Below are 22,672 nucleotides of genomic sequence, written 5' to 3'. Positions count from 1 at the left end.
TTCCCCTTGTCTTATCAACAGGGTGCTCTACCATATTGAAGTTCCCTCCTACTCTCTAGGAGTCAGCCTGTGGCAACCGTCTGCAAATCTTCCTCCTAATGACTGTGCGATCTCTTCTCAGATTGGGTGCACAAATGTTAAGTACTCCAATCTGAGAGGCCCCCAGGAAGAGATAATCCACTGAGCCATGGCTGGAATCAAGGTCCCGTGTGCAATAACAAATGGAAGAATGGGGAAGATACTGAAATGCCAACTCCGTCATTTGATCCAAGAGCACCAGGCCCAGATACTAATTTGTGCTTTGATGAGATTGAATAATTTGTACGGAGTGAGTTTGATGAGCCCAAACTGAAGGTGAAAGCCAGCTTGTGGCCGCATGACATCTAGTACTCAGCTGTAGGGTGGTATCTGACTGCTAGTTCGGCTCCAAATTCGCCTTCTACTTGGCCCAAGTGACCCTTGGAACTAGTGCCTTTTTCATTCTTTTGGCCATATAAGTGTAGCTGTCGAATACAAGGAATGGCAGGATGCCTTAGAGCAATACTTGAGTATTGCAAACTATCATGGGGTAAAAATGGAACTGGCTCCAAATGGATCATTCAAGCAGGATTCTCATGGTAGAATCCGTAAGTGTAAGGCAAGATTGGTAGCTGAAGGATACAGCCAAGTTGAGGATATTGGTTACTTTGAGACCTTTTCACTGTAGCAAAGTCAAATGCAATCAGAATAGTGTTTTTCAATTGCAGCACATCCACAGCAGCTCTAAATGTGTATCTGGAAGAGGAAGTCTATGTGACACTACAGCACTTCCACACCATCTAGGATTGTTACAAACCTTAATCTAGCACTAAGAGTTTGTTCAATGAAAACAGGCCAGCTTCTCCATCTTCTTACATCTAAACTGCTACCCAATTCCCCCCAACAATACCACTATTGTATGCCTGTTTTATGCACTGTTTCCTAGGAATTTACGGAGTGTGCTACATTTTCTTTGTGTCTGAAAGTCTCAAAGGAGGGACATATTTGTCTTTGTAAGAATAGGTAAGAACATCTTGGCATCTCACCAAATCAAATGCAGTTTGCATTCTTGAATGTCATGCTATACTTGACTGGGTGAACCGAAACAGTGGATGCTTTTGAGTCAATCATATAATGGCTTCCTGGGTAATTTTCAACTTATACATGTATGTCTATTTGGACTCCCTTTTTGGGACATAGTTGTACTATTTGACATAGCAGCTTGCAAACAAGTTCCACTTTGTGTTGTATGAAATATTGGACAGCCTATGCTCCTTTATTGATTCTATTGTTTGAGACATTTAAACTTGGTAAATATTGCTCTTCACTTTCCTAGTCTTTCTGATAAGCCCATGTTTCCCCCCTAGTTCTCTGCTTAAATGTCACTGAATGGGAAAATATCACTGTATGAAGAAGAGGTTGTGCAAGTTGGGGCATTGAAGGCTAACCATTGCTTAAAAGAAGAAAATTCAATGTTGTTCTGGATTTGTCTGTTTATCAACAGCCAAATTCGGGGTGGAGCCTTCCGAATGCGTGGAGCTTGTTAAACATGTGAAATTTGAATGCCCGAACCTAGAGTTTTCAGGTCTGATGACAATTGGAATGCTTGATTACACCTCAAGGCCAGAAAATTTCAAGGTGAGGATGTCCTTCAAGAAATAAATATTTCATCTGAAAAATTTTGTATTGCAAAATGAGGAATGGCTTGTTAAAGCATCTAGGAGGGTGTGGCATTTAAAACCCATTTCTTTTTGTTATAGAGACTCCTTTTGTTTAACAGTTTAGTGCTTTTTTTTAATAGGCGAATTGGGATTGGCAGGATATTTTACTAAACATTTTCAACGAAGCAAATTGAAAAACATTGACAGCAATACATTCAGTACATTACCCATTTTTTGGTTTAAAGCCTCATTGCTATTTAGTTAAGGTTCTTAAAACCGCCAGGTATATTAGTGCCCCATCAGTCTACAGTGACATCTATTCATTTGTGGTTTAATCCACAGAATTGGTGAAAGGTACATTGGTTTTATCTTTGTTTTCCCTACCCTTGGGAAATGTAACTCATCGAGGGCAACGCATGGAGTCTATAGACTTTCAGGAATATCTTAACCACACGTTGCCATTGTGTCTAACACTATGCAAGATGTATCTGTTTATCTGTTTTGGCAAATTAAGTCAGTCTTGATGTTGCAAGCTATGATACTTTGGAATTGATTCTTAGAAGCATTCTCATGTGTCAACATTGTGGCCAAACGGTCTCAAATAGGGAACGGAGACCAGGCCAATGTTCAAAGAAGGGAGCATTTATGTGAAGCACAATTAGATCCTTTTATGGTGAAGAATTTGATAACTCATATTCGTTCTGACAAAGTCTTATTTAAAGTTTAGAAGCTCTTGCCACAGACATCCTAAGTAAAACACTTTTATAGCCTTGAGATGGATGACAGAAAGAGACGAATCAAAGATGGACAATGAAGATGAGGGTCTTCCAAGAGGTATGTGCTGCAATGGCAAGTAACACTGCTTGGGAGTAATACCTTCTTTGTGGATTAGAAGGCTAGGGTCTAGGGGGTTATTCCTAGGCCTAGGCATTGCAATTGGATGCCCTTGACAAGGGTTTAATGAAAGGTCTATCATGGACACATTGCGCAACTTGAAGGATCCACATGGAGGGCAATGGGCATGGGGGAGGGTTTCAGAAAGAGAGAGCTCCATTTGGAAGGAGGTCGTGGGAGGGATCTCACGTTTGAAAAAGAGAGGATTGACAGTAGCTCACGAAGAACCTGTGGCTGGGTGGATTAGATGCAGAGATGCCTCTTTGTTAGCATATGTAATATTGGGATCAGAACCTCAGATTCAATCGTGGGAAAAAGGGCTGCAACAGCCAGGAAAATTTCGCATGTCGAATCTATGATTAGGAGCATTATTAAGAACTAGTCAAATCGTTTGCTACAGCCCGTAAGATTTTTCTCTATTGGCTGAAATTTCGATAATGCTTTGAAATCACTTAAACCTCTTGTCATCCACGACATTAGAGAGCCTTGAAAGCAGAGAAGCTTTCAAAAGCCACTAGTTGGCCATTTTGTAGAAGTACCTCCCCAACAAAAAAATCAGTAGCATTTGTTTCAACCACAAATTGTTCATTGGGATCCACTATCTTTGACATGAGCTGATGCTATAGCTACTTTTAACTTTTTAGAACTCTTCTTTTGAGATTCTTCTTATGTGAAGGTATCTGAGAATCCAAAACCTTTGAAGGGGCCATCAAGTATGCCCAGATACATGACGATACCACGGGGGAACCTAGACTTTGAACTTTGGAACTCTAACTGGATTTTTAAAGAGATTCAATACATTTCCCAGTTTAGATGCTCGTTTGGGAGAGACTAAATTGAAATCGTTTAGACTTCACAAGCAGTTGTAGCTTGAATGAAGAGATTTGGACTACTTTTTGATTAGCCTTCTCCTTAAGTGCTAGCCTTCATCATGGCTGAGTTTGCCCTTCACTTGCGGAGTGCTGACAGAAACTCAGTACGAAGACTTTGTATAAATGGATGCTCAAGTATGTGTGAGTGTGTGGATTTGTGTGTGTGAGAGCATATTTTTATACTATGGTCTACACCCACTGTTGGGCGCTGATGACGTCAGTGGGGATGTCATAGTAGCTAGTCGTTGCTATGCGTGATGGAGTTTATGGTTTTTAATCTTATGAGTGACTATCATAAGATTGAAATTGCACTTTGTTGTGTTTTCAAAGGATGAGTTTGGGAATGTTTCATCTAGGTATATATTTCCTAGTTTAAAAAGAAAGGGGCAATTTAAGAAAGAGTTTTCTTAGGAACCACCCAAGAAACCTCAAACACAAAGATATCCTATTTTGAAAAGATAGGATTATGAATGGCCGAGCAAGAAGATATTTGCTTTAAATGTTTAGGCAAAGATCATTATGCTTGGAGCTACCCTAGAAATAAACAGGCAGGAGCTAAAGCCCCAAATAAACCTCCACAAAAACAACTCCACTAGTGTGGGCTTAAAGATATTGGATAGTAGACAAAGGTAGAGGTTTATTATGCGGATAGCACCCATATGTGTTGCCTATCATTGGCAACGTGACAACCCATGTCACATGCACCATTGTAGTTGGGTGCAAGGTGACAATTGGCTTCATCGACAAAGTGTAAATAGGTCCTATTAGGAGATTTTGTGGTATGCTGTGACTCCATTGTGAGCCCTTGTCTAGGGATAGAGTCAGGCACGAGCTACGTAGGTCAGTCTCTCAGCCTTAGGTCAAGCCAGAAGTCAAGCCCTTGTTCACTACTAGTATCCGCTGGAGCACAGTAGGTTAGTGTTTCCGTCTTAGGGTTTTAGCTAGGTCTAGGTATCAGCCTATGGAAGGAGCCCAAAAGAGCCCCCTACGACCGTTGGCAAAAAAAGACAGGTAATTATTGAGCGCTCTCTCTCGAATGTCAAGGCTTGCATATCAACACTCAAGGAAGTATGTAAGATGCAAGATATTGAAATTGAATGCCTACACAAGAAGCTGAGAGAGACTGGAGAAGACGAGCTCTCAAACCTTCGTGCTCAAATGCAATGAAGAAATGGCAAGGGGAGATGCAAACCAAATGGGCATGTGAAAAAAATAAAATGCTGCAGGGCACCAGTTGGACCCCAGAGATCACGAGCACTATCGGAGTCAAACAAGGATGTCTCTTGTCACCGACTCTATTTGGCCTCTACATCGACGAGCTCGAGACCACTATCAGGACACTCGGAGATGCAGGCTGCTCTCTTGCGGAGGCTGTCATCCAGATTCTCCTATACGCAGACGATGTAGTACTACTATCCTCTTCTGCTACTGGTCTTCAAGGACACCTGGATGGACTTCAGGTCTTCTGTGATACACATGACTTGAAGGTCAACCTTGGGAAAACCAAGGTGATGATCTTCAATACTTCCAGACCCGCTATGCACCGAGAGCAGTTCCTCTTCGCCGGCGACCCTGTTGAGATAGTTGACTCTTACACATACTTGGGCGTTGTCTTCTCAGGCCCGATCTTCACGATGCACCTGGCCATGCAGGCCAGGATCAGCCGGGGATACGCCGCTCTTGCCAGGCTGGAGCGACAGTGCTACCACTCCCACTTCCAGGACCCGCGGACCAAGTCTCTCCTTTTTGATTCTTTGGTCCGCCCAGCAGGCATGTACGGTAGCCCTTGGTGGGGAGTGGACCTTTCAGACACAGAGTGGGCTCGAGTCGAGCGCCTACAGATACTGATGTTTGCTCGGATGATCCGCAGCAAACCATCGGTACCACACCAGATCATTCTAGCAGAGTTCGGCGCCTCACCCCTACAGCTTGATGCGGCTTTTCAGGCTATCACCTATCTCCACAGAGTCAGGGATTTCAGCTCCTCCGCCGACGGTCGCCTCCGCCTACCTTGGCTAGCCCTATCCTCCTCTATGGCCTTATCCGTTGATGGGGACCAGCGATGCTGGTATAGTCGTCTTTCTAGTTGGTTCACCCGATTGGGCCTCGACTTAGACCGGTTGCCTCCTTTTCAGTACAGCCTCGACGCTCCACCATCTCCCCTCTCCCCCACTGACCAGGAGATCAACCGGCTCATTCGAGCGGATCTGCTCCAGCTCCACACCTGGCGGACACGGTTTCTTCACTCCGAGCTTCCTGTGAAGCTCGACTTCTACCGCCGACACTGCCTCCAGATCTCACAGGAGGGCTTCATCACACCTCCGGGTTACACATAGCTTCATCTACCACATGCGCTCCGGATCTCCCTCGGTCAGTTTAGGGTCTCGTCACACCGATTACGGATCGAGAGCGGACGCGCAGAGGGTATCCCACGAGAGGACCGCCTTTGCCCACTTTGCGACTTGCAGGAGATCGAGTCGGAGGAGCACTTTGCTTTCAGATGTCCTATCTATTATGCCATTCGAGGCCGGTACCACTGCCTCTTCCGCGACGGATTCAGCTCCCTCCCATACATGCTGCAGTTCCCGGAGCAGCGATGCCTAGCCGCTTTCTTACATGAGATGACTCGCCACCGAGATACCTCTCTTCGAGCATGGCGACACGAGCAGCACACACAGCGTGAGGACACCCAACAGCCTATCACTGATTTCTTCCAGTCACAGGATACCTCTCCTCAGTCTAGCCGACGACGCGGACGTGAGTGAGAGCCAGAGCCAGAGCCAGAGCCACGGCAGCTGTGCTAGCGGACAGACTCACACATTCGGGGCCATGACATCTCGTCTTTGCTCTCTGCCCGCCCCACCGGGGTTACCGTTGCCCTCATCCACAGGGCCACCCGTCGCTTCTGACGACTGAGCTCAACTAGGCCGCGTGACGTCAGAGGCCAATCATCTATCGCAGGGTTTTTTCCGACCTCCCATTTGACGGCCCCTCTATGATTGGTCTCTGATGATCACCACCTGCACATATATACTGTATCTTCCCCCTCTGTCCCATTTTTGGTGCCCCCCCCTTCTTTTTTGTATCATCTGGAAGTAGACACATATTTTTTGTATCAGGACTAGACACACCGTCCTTCATAACCTCTTTTTTGTAGAAATGGTTGGCTGGCCCGTTTTGAGACCGCCACCGTTATGCTCATTGTATCAATTATCTTTAGTCTCATAGACCTTCACGGTCTCCCGAAGACTTTAATAAACTTTCTTTCTTTCTTTCTTTCTAGGTATACCCTTCGCCCGATCACTCTCAATATGGAGATAGTGTGATGAGATCTGGAACTTGTTGGCAAAAGTCTCTTGGGGGGCCTTAGATACCTTGGACCTATTACTTGGATGAAGATAATCGATTGGTTGAACGATGTAGTTGCATATTGAGCAGGTGGTCGTAGTGAGTATCTGTGCAAAAGATGGTTCAAACAATATCACTGGTGGAAAGGTTGTGAATGTCTTCTTGAATCCCTACATTGAAATACGTAGGCAGTGGTCTCTGTAGAAGTTGAGCTTCACAGGAAGCTCACGAGGTGCCAACCAAGTCCTGGATGTGTGTGATTGCAGGAGATCCTCTCGGATGACCTGGCTCACATTGTGATAAGTGAGTTTCTTGGATAGAGGGTCCCTTAACATTGTACTAGAAGAGAGGTAGGCTATCTATGTGGAGCTCCAGGCTCTCAAACGGTCTGCATGTACGTGCGTACTATTACCTCTGGTCACCCTCTGCTGCCAATGCTGTGGAGGATAAGACCAACTAAGGAAGCCTATGCCTTGTGGTGTAAGATCCATGCTGTCTAATGCGGTAGAGATATGTAATGACCTGAAATGCCACATCGAGCTATAGGGGGGATGCCCCAAACTCAGCCAAAACTATCTGATGTGGGACTAAAGGCTTACTGCGAATCATCCGTGAAAGCATGAGAACCTGAAGCCTCTGAACTCGTGCCCTCTGACTCTGATAGATTTGGCCCCCAACAAGGACTCCCATACATACCTGTTGGTTGGACCAAAGAGTCAAAGAGGAGTCTTGGTTTGAGGGTCTTGAAAATGAGAATGAAAGCACTGTCGCTCAAGTCTGGCCAGCGCGGCGTACTCCCTGCTCAATCGAGTCTGTAATGCTGGTCACAACGTAAAGATCGGGCCGGAGAACAAGACCCTTAGGTATGTGTAGGACTCAACCACATCTGGTAACCCATCCATGGTAAAGTGCTCCCTGTGCATGGCTGCCCGGGACACGTTGAAGATCATGACCTTGGTTTTACCAAGGGCGACCTTCATTCATGTGTCTCACAAAAGGTATGGAGTGCATCAAAGTGTCGCTGGAGACCCTTAGCTGAGGAAGCTAGCAAGACCATGTCATGTGCGTAAAGGAGAATCTGGAGCAAAGGTCCGGCTAGAGAGCAACCAGCCCCTCCAAGGGTCCCAATAAAAGTCTCAAGCTCATTGATGTAGATGCCAAACAAGGTTGGTGATAACGAACAACCTTGACCTTGACTCCAATGGTGATCATGCGCTTGTTCAAAGCTTGCCCAAGACTCTCTCATAAAGTGCCATGATTGCCCTAGTGATCCCTTGGTCGTACCCCAACTCATGTAGGCGTATGATGAGTAATTGGACTCTTGGCATTGTGTCAAAAGCCTTGTGGAAATCCACAAAGCAGCAATAGACCCTTTGTCTCCATGCTTTGGCCTCCTCTATGACCCCTTGAGTATAAGTATATGATCCTTAGTCCTATGATCTACCTAGAAGCCTGTCTGTCCCACTGTTGTTAATCCTCGAAGCTTTGCAACTAGGCTAACCTTTGTGACATGATATGTCCAATCATAATGGTCTTGTAGTTTTCTGGTCTCATGGGGGTGATGGTGTTAGGGGTGATGGTATATGGGGGTGATGGTGTTAGGGGTGATGGTGTTAGGGGTGATGGTGTTAGGGGTCCAAGTGTGTGGGAAGCTTGTGTAAACCGCTTCGTTGAAGAGCTTTGCTAAGATCAAGGCCAAGGCATTTATCCCATATTCGATGAATTCAGTGCGTAATCCCTCATGATCTTTTGCTCGGCCGTTGTGAAGCTTCAGGGTTGCGTGTTTGACACCACTGGCTGTGAAAAGTTTGTATGAAGTGGGGCGTGGTATGTGTGAGAGATTAGGTGCCAATTGGTTAGGGACACTATATAATGTTTACGCATAGGAGTACTAGGTTTTTTTGTCCGTGAGGGGGGGATGAGGCTCGCCGCTCAAGGAACCTTTGCTAGAAGTCTTTAGAGTTGTCATTAAACAAAATGTTTTAACAGCTTCTCCTTGTTCCGGGGCAGACGAAAGCTTGCTTCTTTCGGCGGATTAGGTGGCGGTACTACTATGTCGTCTCTGCCTCACTTGGAAGATGATGCTTGGTTTCGAATTGGAGTTGTTGGCGTAGAGCTTTACATTCATCATCGTACCAGCTATTGCAAGGCACTAAGCCAAGGGATGGAGGGTGTGGGGATTGGGTGGTGTATGGGAAAGTGTGTAGGGCAGCCTCGTGAAGAGATCATGTGATCAAGGCGGCTCGATCCTCTAGGAGCGATATGTAATCAATGTCTCTAAGCATGTTTGAGAGGCATGCGGAGTATGCAGGTTTTAGCTTGTGATCAAAGTGTATGTCGTGGTAGATGGTGTGTGTAAGTGGCGTCATAGTTTGTGAGGCGGACAGTGGTGTGGATAGGGGTGGTGGTGAGACAGAAAAGTGAGTGATATGTGACGTGAAAGCAGGAGATCTCGTGAAATAGTCAACTAGGCTGCCCCCCCCCCTCCCTTTCCTCGAGTTGGCTGCTGATCTTTATGATTCTCTGAGAGGGCTATGTAGGACAGCTGGTCCAGATAGGGAGCTCCACACAAATACACTAGGACTTGGGGGTCATACCATTTGTTCAAATGGTGGGTGGTTAGTTCTACATTGGAATGGCTTGCGGTTTTGAAATGGGAAGGTATGTGTTCCTAATGACAGAGAGATTAGGAGAAAGATGCTACATGAATGCCATGACGCTCCAATTGTAGGCCATCCGCAAATTCAGCGAACCTTTGATTTAGTAAAAAAGACATTTTATTGGCATAAGATGAAGGCTTAGATTACTGACTATATGGTAAAGTGCCAACAGTGTCAAATAAATAAGGATGAGAGTATTAGGGCTGGAGGATTGTTGCATCGTCTAGCATCCCTAGAAGTATATTGGAGAGTATTTCCATGGACTTCATTTGGGATTCCATGAAGCCACATGATGCTATTTGGGTCATGGTAGATAGATTGATGAGGATGGCTAGATTTTAACCCACAAAGACAATTGTAAGGGCTACTAAACTGTCTCATCATGTTGATGAAAAGTTATTCAGGCTGTGTGAGTTGCCTTGTAATGTAGTCAGTGACAGACATCCAAATTTTCAAGAGGCTCCTAGTAGGAAGCGTAAAGTTAAGGACCGATTTGAGTATTAGTTTGGCTGATCATCCTGAATGTTGTGGGCAACCGAAAGAGTGAATTAGTTCTTGGAAGGTATGCTTCGAGCATATGTCTCCAAGCGGCCATTTGATTGGGAGAAGTACATCCCAATGGTGGAATCTGCCTACAACAGTCCTAACATATGGCTACTCCGCTTATGCTTATGTACGGATATCAACCCAAGTCTCCTGTGATGGTTGGATTGAAGGGTATTCAGCTAGATGCTGATGGGATATCTCAAGGTATATGCCCCAGGCACACTTTGGGTTCTATGTGTGTGTGCTAGAGGCACCGTTAGGTGCCCATAAGCACTGTTAGGTGGTGGTAGATGCCACATAGGATGATTGAGAGATACTAGGAGCTGATTGAGGAGATGATTGAGGAGATGATTGTGGAGCTTGGTGGCTCATGTAGAGGTGCCTACATTATGGACCTCACCCTTCTTCATTCTAATACAATTCTCTCATTTCGTGTTCAGCTTCATGCTTTCCTTTCACTTCTCCAACATGGTATCAGAGCACTATGATCCTCCTTGAGCCCATTTATGCCATGTCATCTTCTTCTTCTTCTTCACCTTCCTCTCCATTTTGCCCCTTTCTGCCCAACCACTTGGAGGGCTGAGTTCTCTACCTACAAGCAACCATTCTCAGAGTCCTTTTGGCTGGAGAGACCCTTCATATGGGCGACCTTCCACGTCAGAGCAATTAGGCAATGGTGCCCACAAACCCGCGCAACAGCCGCCTTCTTCCTGACACTATTTCGTGCAATACGACTTGCTGGAGCAGCCATTCCGAAATTCCTCTGAGCCACGCTTGCACAACAGCATGAGCTAGCCCCTGTCCAGATTTGAAGTGAAATGGTCCACCAGGGAGGGAGAAACAGACGAAAAACCAGTCGACATTCAAGCTCTTGGCTATGGTGACGTGACGCGGCATTTCGCCTCTCTTCTTCAGTGGCTCTTCTCTGGTATACCAGCTTTATTTCTACCTAGAAAGCCCTCTTTTCTTTGCTTTGAAGAGTGAGATACAAGCCCTCCAAGATCAGGCCTCTGTTTTGGACAGTTTTGACAATGTTGTGAGTTTGGTGCTACATTAGATGCTACTTTAGCATTTTTTATGTTTTAAAGTGTTGAATAGCATCAGTACAATTGTGGCTACAACTTTCCTTCAGGTTGCTATACCTGGATTTGCTTGGAATACTTTCATTTAGCCTCCTCTATGAAGCATGCAAGTTGAAGTATCATTTCCATTATGATTTTTAGTATGGAATTTGGTTACAAGTCTTTGCTACACTAAATGCTTGTACTTTGAAGCTTTTCAACTCTTTCTAGCCTTGTAAGAGAGTAGACACTGCCCATTTTGGGTTAGACCCTCTCATGGCTACCTTCTTGAATATGGATAAGTTCAATGGTAAAGGCTTTCACACATGGCAGATGAAAGTTAAGTTTGCATTGATGAGGGAAAACCTCTGGGGGCATGTCAAACCTGCTTCAACTTCTTCTTCAACAATCTCTAATGCTGGAGAACCTTAGCTCCTACACACCCGGCACGAGATCTTGCTAGAGAGGAGAAAGCCTATGGCATTATTGCTCTTGGCTTAGGAGATGACTATATTCATCACATTTCTGATTTGGAGTCTCCTTCTGAAGCTTGGCAGAAGCTTGATATTATTTTTGGTGCTAGCTCTCACATCTCAAAATTGTCACTTAAGATTGCTTTCTTTGAATTGAAGATGGCTAGTGGCACTCCCTTGGCTGCCCATGTCAATCACATGCGGAGTCTCATGACTCAACTTGCTTCTATTAACTCTCCAATCACTACAAATGATGCAATGGCAGTATTACTCAAAAGTATGCCTGAAGATTTTGATCATGTTGTTACCACATTGAAAAATCTTTCTAATCCTACTCTTGAAGGTCTTATTACTGCCCTTCAAGAAGAAGAAAGGCACAAGGAACTCTGGAGAGGCAATGACACAGCCTATGCCATAAAAACTCAAATGGGCAAGTTTTCACCTTGCAAACATTGTGGGAAGACTAATCACCTCTCAAAAGATTGCTTCAAGATCAATCCTTGCAAATATTGTGGCAAAAACAATCACCATGAAAAGTTTTGTTAGGCAAAAAAGGAAGCAACTACAAAACCAGAAACTGCCAATTTACTTTCAGTCGATGTGCCTCCACAAGATGAGGCCTCCTATGATGATTATGCTTTTTGAACCATCTCCATATATGCTCCAGATCTCTCTTTTATGTTGAGTCAAGGTACTCTGCCTGGATAGTCCTCCAAAATGAATGGAATAAACTATTGTGTTCTTTGTAAACACCTCTGGTCACCATATGATGTAGGCCATGTGTGTATGTGTTTTGCTCCATGGTACCTCCCGCAGACATTGTGTGCATGTACATGCGGGGGAGATAACCATTGGAAGGTCTTATGTATCCCTTTTGTTTACTTCACACCCTTGGGAACCCTTGCTAGCATGAGATCCTAGCCATAGATTTATCCTTGACCACCATGAGATGGCATGAGAAACTATGAGACTAGATGTATCCTTGACATAGCCTGAGGCATTCCCTTGAGGGAGGGTTTGATGGGATATCTCAAGGTATATGCCCCAGGCACACTTTGGGTTCTATGTGTGTGTGCTAGAGGCACAGTTAGGTGCCCATAAGCACTGTTAGGTGGTGGTAGATGCCACATAGGATAATTGAGAGATTCTAGGAGCTGATTGAGGAGATGATTGAGGAGATGATTGTGGAGCTTGGTGGCTCATGTAGAGGTGCCTACATATGGACCTCACCCTTCTTCATTCTAATGCAATTCTCTCATTTCGTGTTCAGCTTCATGCTTTCCTTTCACTTCTCCAACAGATGCAGCTAAAGATTTCTTGCAGGATATGCAAGAGATGCTATGACTACACGAGGATCTATCAGGAGTGCTCAGGATAGAGCACGGTTTTATATTGATAGACGGCCGTCGCCCAGAGAGTTTTCTAAGGGAATGCATGTATACATGTGAATAGCAAAGAGTTTGAGATCAGCTTTCTTTGTCTGGCAATCTCTTGCCATATGTCTAGGCATATAACAGTAGTAGCATTTCTTGTTCTTTTTCGTGCTCTCCCTGTCAGAAGAGTCTCAATCCTCAAAAGTATTCTTGCCTTTCTTCTTGGGCTTGCCGTTCTCTTGCTTGTCCTTTTGACATTTAATGCCTTCTGGTCAGAGAGTCTCCGTCCTTTTCTTGCTCTCCTTGTCAAAAGAGTCTCCGTCCTCGGAAGCATCCTTGCCTTTCTTCCTAGGCTTGCCTTTTTCTTGCTTGTCCTTTTGACATTTAATGCCTTCTCGTCATGCTTGTACAATTTTTACCTTGCTTCCTCCTTGAGCAATAAGGGACCAAGCTCTTTGAAAGTCAACGGTCTTTGAAAGTCAACGGCTTCCATCTCTCTTCAGCCGTGAGTTGTCACTAACCTGTTGAAGCTCTTCATCCTCCGGTCTTACTGAAGAGTGTCTCTGTCTCCTCATCTTCCCTTTTTTCCCCTTCTCCAGACTTCCTCCCGATCTCATTCTCCCTCTATAAATCTCCCCCTGCCACCGTATCCACTAGATCCTTCCTTATTTTCCCTCATTTACATCACACCTTATTTTTTTAAACCTCCTAACCACTTTATCCCCTATGAGAACATGACTGTTCATAACTCACGTTCCAGTGACCTGATCAACGTGAAGCGGGTCGCATCCGGAAGCCTGCTAGACACCCCACCTTCCTTGGTATGGGCCCTCGCACCATTGTCATTAAAGTCCCGCAAACTACCCCAAAAGCCATGAACTATGATGTTTACATAACAGTGGACACCATGTACCTTCCTCTTTCAGTTGTCAAAGTCCATCTCTAGCTGGATGGCTTGATCGCCAAGGTATACACCTCTTGGCTTCAGCTCTCACCTTCCTATGAAACCTTCACTCTTAGGTCTTTCTACCAGGCACACCACCTCGTCTTTGACACCAAGGCTTTCTGGATATACTACCAGGCTCTGATACCATGATAGAGAATCTTAACACGTACCACTAGCTTAGAACAATGGCTGTGGTATAATGTTAGGGAATCCATGCAGTGGAAATATGCAAATAGAATGGTGTATGCAATAGAAAATTCTGAAGAACAAGAAACTTCGTTATCCAACTTTACACAATATGTGTACACAAGAAACAACTCACAAGCACTTAGATCTGGAGTAAAAGACAGCAGTAGAATGATGTACTTCCCAAAACTGACCCAAGCCCTGAGCTCAGGGCAGGTCGGCAGCAGGTTGACAATACATCTGATGTACTGCCCAAAACTGAGCCAAAACTGCTGACCAGGTTTGTGGACCCCGTCCAGCAGCTAGGTCTGCCAACCTGCTGCCCCTGTGCCAGGGCCCTTTCACAGGCACCTTTTCTGGGGGTTCTCCCAGCCCTGCCCACACAATGGGCTCATTACCAGCCCTACATTAGGACCTACTGCCAGCCCTAAATACTGGATTTTATAGGTAGCCCCTGTGGCAGCCTACAGTCCTGCCTACATGGCTGTCCTGTGGATATTCCTTCCCACCCAGATCTGCCCTTGTGGCATCTTCTTCTCATGCTTACATGACAGCTCCTCTGATCCGCCCATCCTATGCAGATGCTCTGCTCATATGGGGGTTTACAAGTCCAACAGTAACTTGAAGCAATATGCTGATTGATTTGTGTTTCTTTGTTTCTGAAGGGTTTTTACTAATTTTAATAGTAAAATGCATCACTGTTGCTTGCAGGCATTAGTTGACTGTAGAGCACAAGTTTGCAACCAGCTTGAACTTTCAGAAGATGACCTTGAGCTCTCCATGGGCATGTCAGGAGACTTTGAGCAGGCAGTAAGTAGTTGCAGGGGTTGACTGCGAGATGTGAATCTGTTGTATTTACATGATTTTTTGCAAATGCATGCTGCTCATGAGCTGCAGGTGGATTTTGTCATGCAGATTGAAATGGGAAGCACAGGTGTGAGAATTGGATCCACTATCTTTGGTCCACGAGACTATTCTGCCAAAAAATGACTTGTAAGCTGTTTACAAGTGTTGCACACCGATCTTTAGCTAAAATCAGGAAATGCATTCAGAAACTGAGACTACCTCATTGCGCAGGATGTGAGTATATTATTGTAATCTCCCGCCTTGTATATTCAGGGAACATATAATTGCATTGCTCTAAAAGCAGGCCGTTGCACTACTAATATGAGTCAATCAGCTTTGCTTCCCTGCTTGTTTTCCAAATTTGTGGGGATTGGGCATGCTTGAGGCGTATCTTCACAGTAGAAAAAAGTGGTTGTAAGCAGTATGGAATCTAATGTCTAGACCGAGTCAGTATTTGAACGTCCTAGTACTTCTACCACTATTGACTACTGGAAATACATATATGTTTATTCACGTCATCTACTTATCGTTCCGATTTCATAGTTAGTAATTGAGAGTTTGTAATATGCTCCATAAGTTTGTTTAAACCGTGATGTAATGTACTGTATTTTTGCATCGATTTGAGGTAGTTTAATTGCACACCTTGAAGTTGAGTTGCAGTGCTTTCTTGGAATATTTATTCCACGTATTCTACAGCCATATTTCACAAGGACACAATCCAGCATATGCTCCCACTTGAGCTAGCCATCTTTGAGGGTGGACCTTTGAAGGTACACCCAACTCAACGTGGGAATATTGATAACTAGCTCTTGCTCAACCAAATGGGTACATGGATGGGCAACTTGTTTGCTAGTGATGATTGTGCAAGGGTCCTCCCCATTGTAAAAGGTCGAAGGCCATACTTCTAGTATCTTCGATAATGCTTTAATATCCAAAGATTGTTGGAATCGGAGTCCTAGTGTGTGTGGTCCTAGAGTCCTAGGAGTGTCCTACAGTTGTGTGTGTGAAGAGTCTTGAGGCCACTTGTGCCACCTCATGTGGTAGGTGTGATTCCTCCCCTAGATTATAGGATCTAGATTCTCTTGTGTGTGACCTCATCTATGAGGTGTCTGTGTGGGAAGATTAGGCTTGCCCAGCCTATAAAAGAGGCTATGTACTTGCTGTGATAACATAATCTATCAACATCAGTTCGTGCCTCAGCTCTTGTCTCCAATCATGTGTCTCTCACCCTCTCCCCATTTTCAACAGTTGGTATCAGAGGAGGTCTTCCTTGACTGAGCCTTGCCTCATCGATTGGCTTGTACCTTTGCCATCTTCTTGAAGCAACGATCCTTTGGATGGCCAAGCTTCTAACAATAATTACATTTAAGAGGTTTTCCTTTCTTCTTGGGCTTATTCTTGAGAAAGAATGCTTTGCCAGATTCAAAGGAAGATTCTGCGTTCTCTGTAAGCCTACGGTCCTCATTAATGAGATGAACTACCATATCTTAAAGCTCATATTGCGGCTGACTCTTAGGACAGCAAGGATCTCATTGTACTTGGAAATGTCTTCAATACTTAAGAGAAGTACAGCAACTTGATCATCATCTTCAACAATGGCTCGGATGGGAGATAATTGTTGGAGAATTGACCCAAGATTGCTCAAGTGTTCATTGAGGGTTTCAGTTTCCTTCATCTTGAGCTTGAAGAGTTTTTGTTTGAGAAATACTTTGGAATTATTGATCTTATTTCCAAACAAATTCTCTAATTTTTCCCAAACGTCATTTGCAGTTTTATCAAAATCCACATGGTGGATAAGGTTGTCAGCTAAAGCTAGGCCAATGATAGCCATTGCTTTATCATTTTGGTTCTCCCACCAACTGATTCTAGCATCATCACTTTGGGGTTTGGGCTCCTTGCCATTGGTGATATTCCATATGCCTTCTCGCATAAGAAGAAGCCGGAGTTTCGTCTGCCAAGTTGGGAAATTGCTCCCTGACAATTTCTCGATGAACGAGGAGTTTTTTCTGCTATCCATTGGTGGGAAGGTCTTAGCTGTTATTACAGCCAATGTCTAAATCCCTTACAATGTTTTACTCAAATTTTGCAAAAAAAGCCCAAATTTTATATGGTAGAAGCTTCAATTATGCCAAAGGAAGACACATGACAGAAAAGCCCTAAATTTTTGGGTTAGGGTTGCTGCAAAATTAGGGTTTGCAAAAAATTGGGGCTTTTCAAAATTTCCTAGAGCATACTGTTCTAGCAATACTAGGGAAGCTTCAGACCATAAAAGCCCCAACAAATTCACCCAAAATAAGGTAAAATTCTTGAAAATCGCAATTTAGAGTTTTGGGCTCAGAAATGGGTTGGAACAAGCCGCTCTTCAGGTCGTCATGGAGTAGAAATGCTGGGCTTGAGTTGTGGTGGCTGAAAGACGACTGTTGCAGGAGCAGCAGCGTGGGCAGAGAGGTGCAACGTAGAGCAGTAGTTGCGTGGGCAGGAGCTGCAACGTGGGCAAGAGCTGGAGCAGCAGCGTGGGCAGCTTCGGGTTAGCAAGAGCTGCGTGGGCAATTTCGTGGTAGGGCAGCAAAGGCGGGTAGAAGAGCGAACAGAGGAGCGGGTAGAAGATCCGTAGGATGGTGGGTTTGTTTGCTGCTTGCTGCGGGCTGAATGGCGACGTACGAGTCGATGGCCACGGCCCTCACAAGGTCGTCTGTCGCAGGTCATTGGGACAGAATGCTGCTGTAGAGCAGAGATAGATGTGCTTTGCGATTGCAATCCATCCTTATTCTGCAGTCCATGCTCGTCCGATGATCAATAGCGATGACCCAACATCGAGCATGTCGTTTGAGCTTCCCATATCTAGCCTTCTGACAACAACATGGAGATGACGGAAGAGTGGCCCAGCGGAGGAGAGAGGTAGGATTACGAGGGATGCGTGAGCAAACTGCGAGGGAGGACGGGCAGAATGGCGCAGCATCAGGGAAGATAGCGGGCAGAACTGGAACGGCCTGCTGGTCGCCGCACGTAGAGATGGCGACGTGCGGTGGAGACATACGGCAATGTTATCGTAGAGACATGGCAGGAAAGCTACACCTTCTGGACCTGAGGAACAAGCCTGCACTGCTGTTGTTTCTGGTCTATCCCTCCATGAGGTGATAGATGAAGAGTGGGCTTTCTAGAGTCACGTGTGTTAGGTACTCTGCCTTGGGTAGTCCCCCTAAAATGATGTAATAATTTGTCATTTTGTGTGCCTTGTCCTATAAAAGGATCCACTTATTTCCATGTACCCAGTTAGGAGATAGGGGGGTTGTTATGTCTTTCCTTTATCAGGCCTGGCCGAGTTCCAAGATGTTGGTGTACTCCCTAGACCTATGAGTTGGTCATGCATCCATGCTCAGATTTGAGTCTCTGATCACGTCGACACCTAAGCCATGAGAGTGCTTGGTTCAACCTCTGAATTATGCTCAGCTGTTAGCCTCTGAGATTGCCTGGGATGCACAGTCTAGATGATGTCATAGTTTCTCACCCTAGCTCTGAAGGGGGGTTTGTTGGAATTGGAGTCCTAGTGTGTGTGGTCCTAGAATCCTAGGAGTGTCCTACAGTTGTGTGAGTGTGAAGAGTCTTGAGGCCACTTGTGCCACCTCATGTGGTAGGTGTGATTCCTCCCCTAGATTATAGGATCTAGATTCTCTTGTGTGTGACCTCATCTATGAGGTGTCTGTGTGGGAAGATAAGGCTTGCTCAGCCTATAAAAGAGGCTATGTACTTGCTGTGATAACATAATCTATCAACATCAGTTCGTGCCTCAGCTCTTGTCTCCAATCATGTGTCTCTCACCCTCTCCCCATTTTCAACAAAGATTTCCATGGCGAGAAAACTCCCAAAGCGGTGAAGTACTCTAAAGTTCTTTGGTGTCAAAGCATCATGGTGAGAATGTCACAACTGCACCTGCCAAAACGGGACCTAACTGCAGTGCATGAATATATATGGATGACAACACAAATAGCGTGCACACACTAGGTGCTCTCACATGATAACATGCTCGTATTCGAGCTTATTTTCAACATGTGTGAAGATGAGCTTGTGGAAAAGAGAAGGGGAGTGAGAGGATCTTGAGAACATTCGAGTGAAGGGTTTCCCATGGGCCTCCTCTTTGTTTTCCTTTCTTTTTTGTGTGTCAAGTCATGTCTGTAATCTAGGTTGTGAGCCTTGTTGATGCTTAAATAATAATACATGAGAGGGACTAGGGAACTCCCCAACGGTTGTGCAATAGAAGTAAAGAAGCCTCAACATCCACAATGACTACCTTGGAGGGGTCGTTTGGCAAGTGAAGGATGAGACAACAGTACTAAAAAGTGAAGCAAAGTGTTTCAGTGAGCTTAACACACCAACCTCAATGAGAGGGCAACAAAGGCTCTTGCAAATGAGTTAGCTTAACAAGGGTTGTGAAACCTTTTAAGACTTTTGGCCAAGTTATTGAGAATGATATAAATTGCATCTAACTCATATGACAAGATATCGTTCAAGGGCCAAACCCTAACTCTAATCCTAAGGGATGAACATGTACATATTTCACTTTCTTCGTAATATAATGTAGTGTATGAGAGCATATGGTGCTCCGTTTAGAGAGAGAGAGAGAGAGAGAGAGAGAGAGAGAGAGAGAGAGAGAGAGTCAAGCCCTTGGTTTTGTCAAGTCACAAACCCTCTCTTTGAGGCACCTTAATGTGTTTTTCTTGTGTGGGGGAGAGAGTGGAATGCATAAGAGATGACTAATTGTACATTACTTGTAGAATAGACATGATGATAAGTTTATACATCTTTACCCTTAGGGTTAGGGCTAGGGATTGCCCCTATGTCCTTATAGTCCTATCTAAAATAGTGCAATTTATCATGTTCTTAACATGTATAAGATATCTTTTTGGAGTATTTGGTGCATATGATGCAGTTGATTGTATATATCTTGTACAACATAGCCTGGGAACAAAACCCATAAAATAGGTTGAACAAAAGAAGGAAGTAGGCCAAAAAGAGAGAAGTCCTCTTGGATCGAAGATTGCTCGGTCAAATGATAAGTGCATGTATGACTACGTGCTACAAATGGTTGAGGCTAAGCATGTCAAAGCTAAGCATGTCCTAGCTCGCTATGGACTGTGAAGTTGACTTGTAGAAGATGCATTGAGATGTAAAGCTGATCGGCGTAGCAAAGAGGACATTATCCAAAAGGTTGTGACAGATAAGGGATGTCACCAACCCAAAAGAGCTGATAGCATTGCTTTGCGGTAGAATAATATATGTCATAGCATGTGGGGTCATATAAGACCACATAGTTGATGTGGATAGAGTGATGTAAGGGCAGGGACTACCTATACTTATGGACAAAAGGTGCAAGTATGCTATGCTAAAGGGGCCCATCAAGGAGTTGATAGTAAGAGGCCTAGAAGCCTAAGCTACAAGTGAAAAGGCATAAGCTATCCTCAAGGGATGTGAGCTTCCGAATGGTTTCGTAGGGATAGATTTGAAGTCCTAGATCCAACTACTATTCTGCATCAAGTATGGACTATACTATAGCATAAGTTTATGCTTGAACAATATTGTTTCCCATATTGCTCTATGGACAAACCTAATAATGTCACTTCAGGTTTCATTTGAATATTTGTATATAGATTGGCCCCGACTACTATTACATTCGCATTCTCAAAATTCAAGCCATTCCTTTCACATAGTTGGCAAATTCTACCATTTCCCCTGCTTGAACCTTGTTCAGAATCCATGAATACATGTAATTACATCCCCAACTGGCTTGGAGGGCTCCTCGAATAATATTTTTTGTTGAGTTTGGGCTGGAATGTATTTTTGGCTTGTTGGGACTATTGGTCAATGGCCTTCTTGCGCACGTAGATAGGCGCTGCTCACGAGCTAGGCATCTATGTCCCAGCCTAATAGCCAAACTTGATAATATCCACTGCGCATGGAGATAGTCGTTGCTCACGATCTAGGCATCTACACCCCTACCTAATACCCGAACATGATAATGTACACTACACTAATGCATAAATGTCCTGATGTGGAGGAATGACTTGTTGATCTGAGGTGGTAGTGATGACTGAATCCAAGCATGATGCATTGCGGCATAACTGAGCCGATGCTAAGATGTCCTGAGGGATGGTCCATTGAACACAAGTGCAGGAAATTGAGTCCAATGACATGGTATGCTCCAAGTTAAAGGTGAAAGAGTCAGTGATGGATGCTGGAATGAAATCATCTAAGGAGTTGGATGCAAAGGCATGTATCTCTGCATGCTGCTAGATATGTGTGAGCCTCATATTGAGGACTTAATATGCAATTATGCATGGTTACTACTGAACTTGCTATGTACCCTGCATCATTTGCTATGGCAGTAAATGGGAGCGGAATCCATACATGAATGTGATTGATGAACATCTCTAAAATCAGATGTAAATGTTGCCGCAGCAAGGCAAGTGACAAACTTGCATGAACTTTTTGCCATAATTGTGCTTTCTCCTCTTGGATTTCATCTTGAGTCAAGTTGAATGGCAATAGCTCCGTGTTGGAGATTGTTTGGTGCTTTGTCCTAAAGGCTTACCTATGTGATGTGTAGTGCAAGATGTAACTATTCTGAAATTAGGGATCATATTGCCAAGTGAGTAAATCTTGAGTAAATCTTTAATATTGCCTAGTGCTAAGGTACTATATGGAATTAGATGTGTGAATGCGATTATGGATGATAGATCTGAGTGGTCTGATTCCGTTAGGAACTAATCGGGTGGTTTGAGAAAGGGTTGAATTATATTGATGGGTTTTAATCATATTTTACGAACTTCCTGTTGCATTAATGGGTTATAGAATATGCATGCTAGTGAAGAGTGATCACATTTTTTGCACCAAAGGTTTGAACACCTTCACTTTAGGGTTATGAAGGTTGTGAAGAACCAAAACATGGTCCATGTATTCTTATCTATCAAGGAATGGTAATTGTTTGAGTGATGCCTTTATGGGAATGGGAAGCAACAACATAGAGAACCATCTCTAAATAATCAAGCCTAAGGAACACAGAAGCCTTTGGATCTGAAGTATAATGACATAGTGGGATACATGAGGGATACACCATCATGCAAGTAGAATATATTATAGATGATGCAACACAAATGAAGAAGTGGTCTAAATTGTTGGAAAAGTTCCAAGCTCAAGACCATGGTAGAAACTCAAACTAATTGTCAAATCAAATGCCTTTGGTATGGTAATAGAGGAGAATACACTGTCTTTTACTAATTTTTGCTTAAATAGGGGCATTCACAGAGATATTTCCTTGCCTAAAACTCTGCAACAAAATGGTGTAGCATAATGCAAGAACCACATCATTTTCGAATGTAGTGCAAACAAATGATATGTCATATAATTTTTGGAAAGATGTGTGTAATATGGTCTATTTGATCAAAGGATGGTAGATGAGGTACATGACATTATTAAATTCATGAAATCAAGAAGATAGCAAAGAGTCTATTCTATAGGTACTTCATTGCACAAATACAAAGAAACTATCACCTTTCAAGACTTAGTGCACTCAAAAGGAGTGGCATGGAGGAAGAGTGCTTGTGAATAGTACACCATAGACTTCTTGTAAAAAATCATGTGTTGCTATGTCAAATAATGGATCACCATGTTTAGAACATGAACTTTTTGTTCACTCATCAATCCAATGGGGTAGCCAAACCTCATCATTATCTACTCATAGAACAATTGAGCCACTAAGTCAGCTCGATTATCACACATAGCAAATGATGATAT

The 22,672-nt window shown here is 44.1% G+C and overlaps 1 protein-coding gene across 1 annotated transcript in view; it reads left to right on the top strand.

The window, feature by feature from the left end:
* The window catches only part of LOC147882445 (uncharacterized), a 53,399-nt gene extending 38,002 nt beyond the window's left edge, over positions 1 to 15,397 (top strand). Inside the window, exons 6-8 of the mRNA XM_087400629.1 lie at positions 1,523 to 1,656; positions 14,750 to 14,848; positions 14,954 to 15,397. Of these exons, the coding sequence (XP_087256755.1) occupies positions 1,523 to 1,656; positions 14,750 to 14,848; positions 14,954 to 15,028 (308 nt within the window). The 3' untranslated portion in view covers positions 15,029 to 15,397. The remainder of the gene's footprint in view (positions 1 to 1,522; positions 1,657 to 14,749; positions 14,849 to 14,953) is intronic.
* Positions 15,398 to 22,672: the final 7,275 nt, after the last annotated feature.

The sequence above is a fragment of the Dipteris shenzhenensis genome, chromosome 29 (genome assembly GCF_047967505.1).
Source record: "Dipteris shenzhenensis isolate YYH24624 ecotype China chromosome 29, Dip_SZ_1.0, whole genome shotgun sequence".
Lineage (NCBI taxonomy): Eukaryota > Viridiplantae > Streptophyta > Polypodiopsida > Gleicheniales > Dipteridaceae > Dipteris > Dipteris shenzhenensis.
This window is presented reverse-complemented; position numbering and strand designations above follow the sequence as displayed.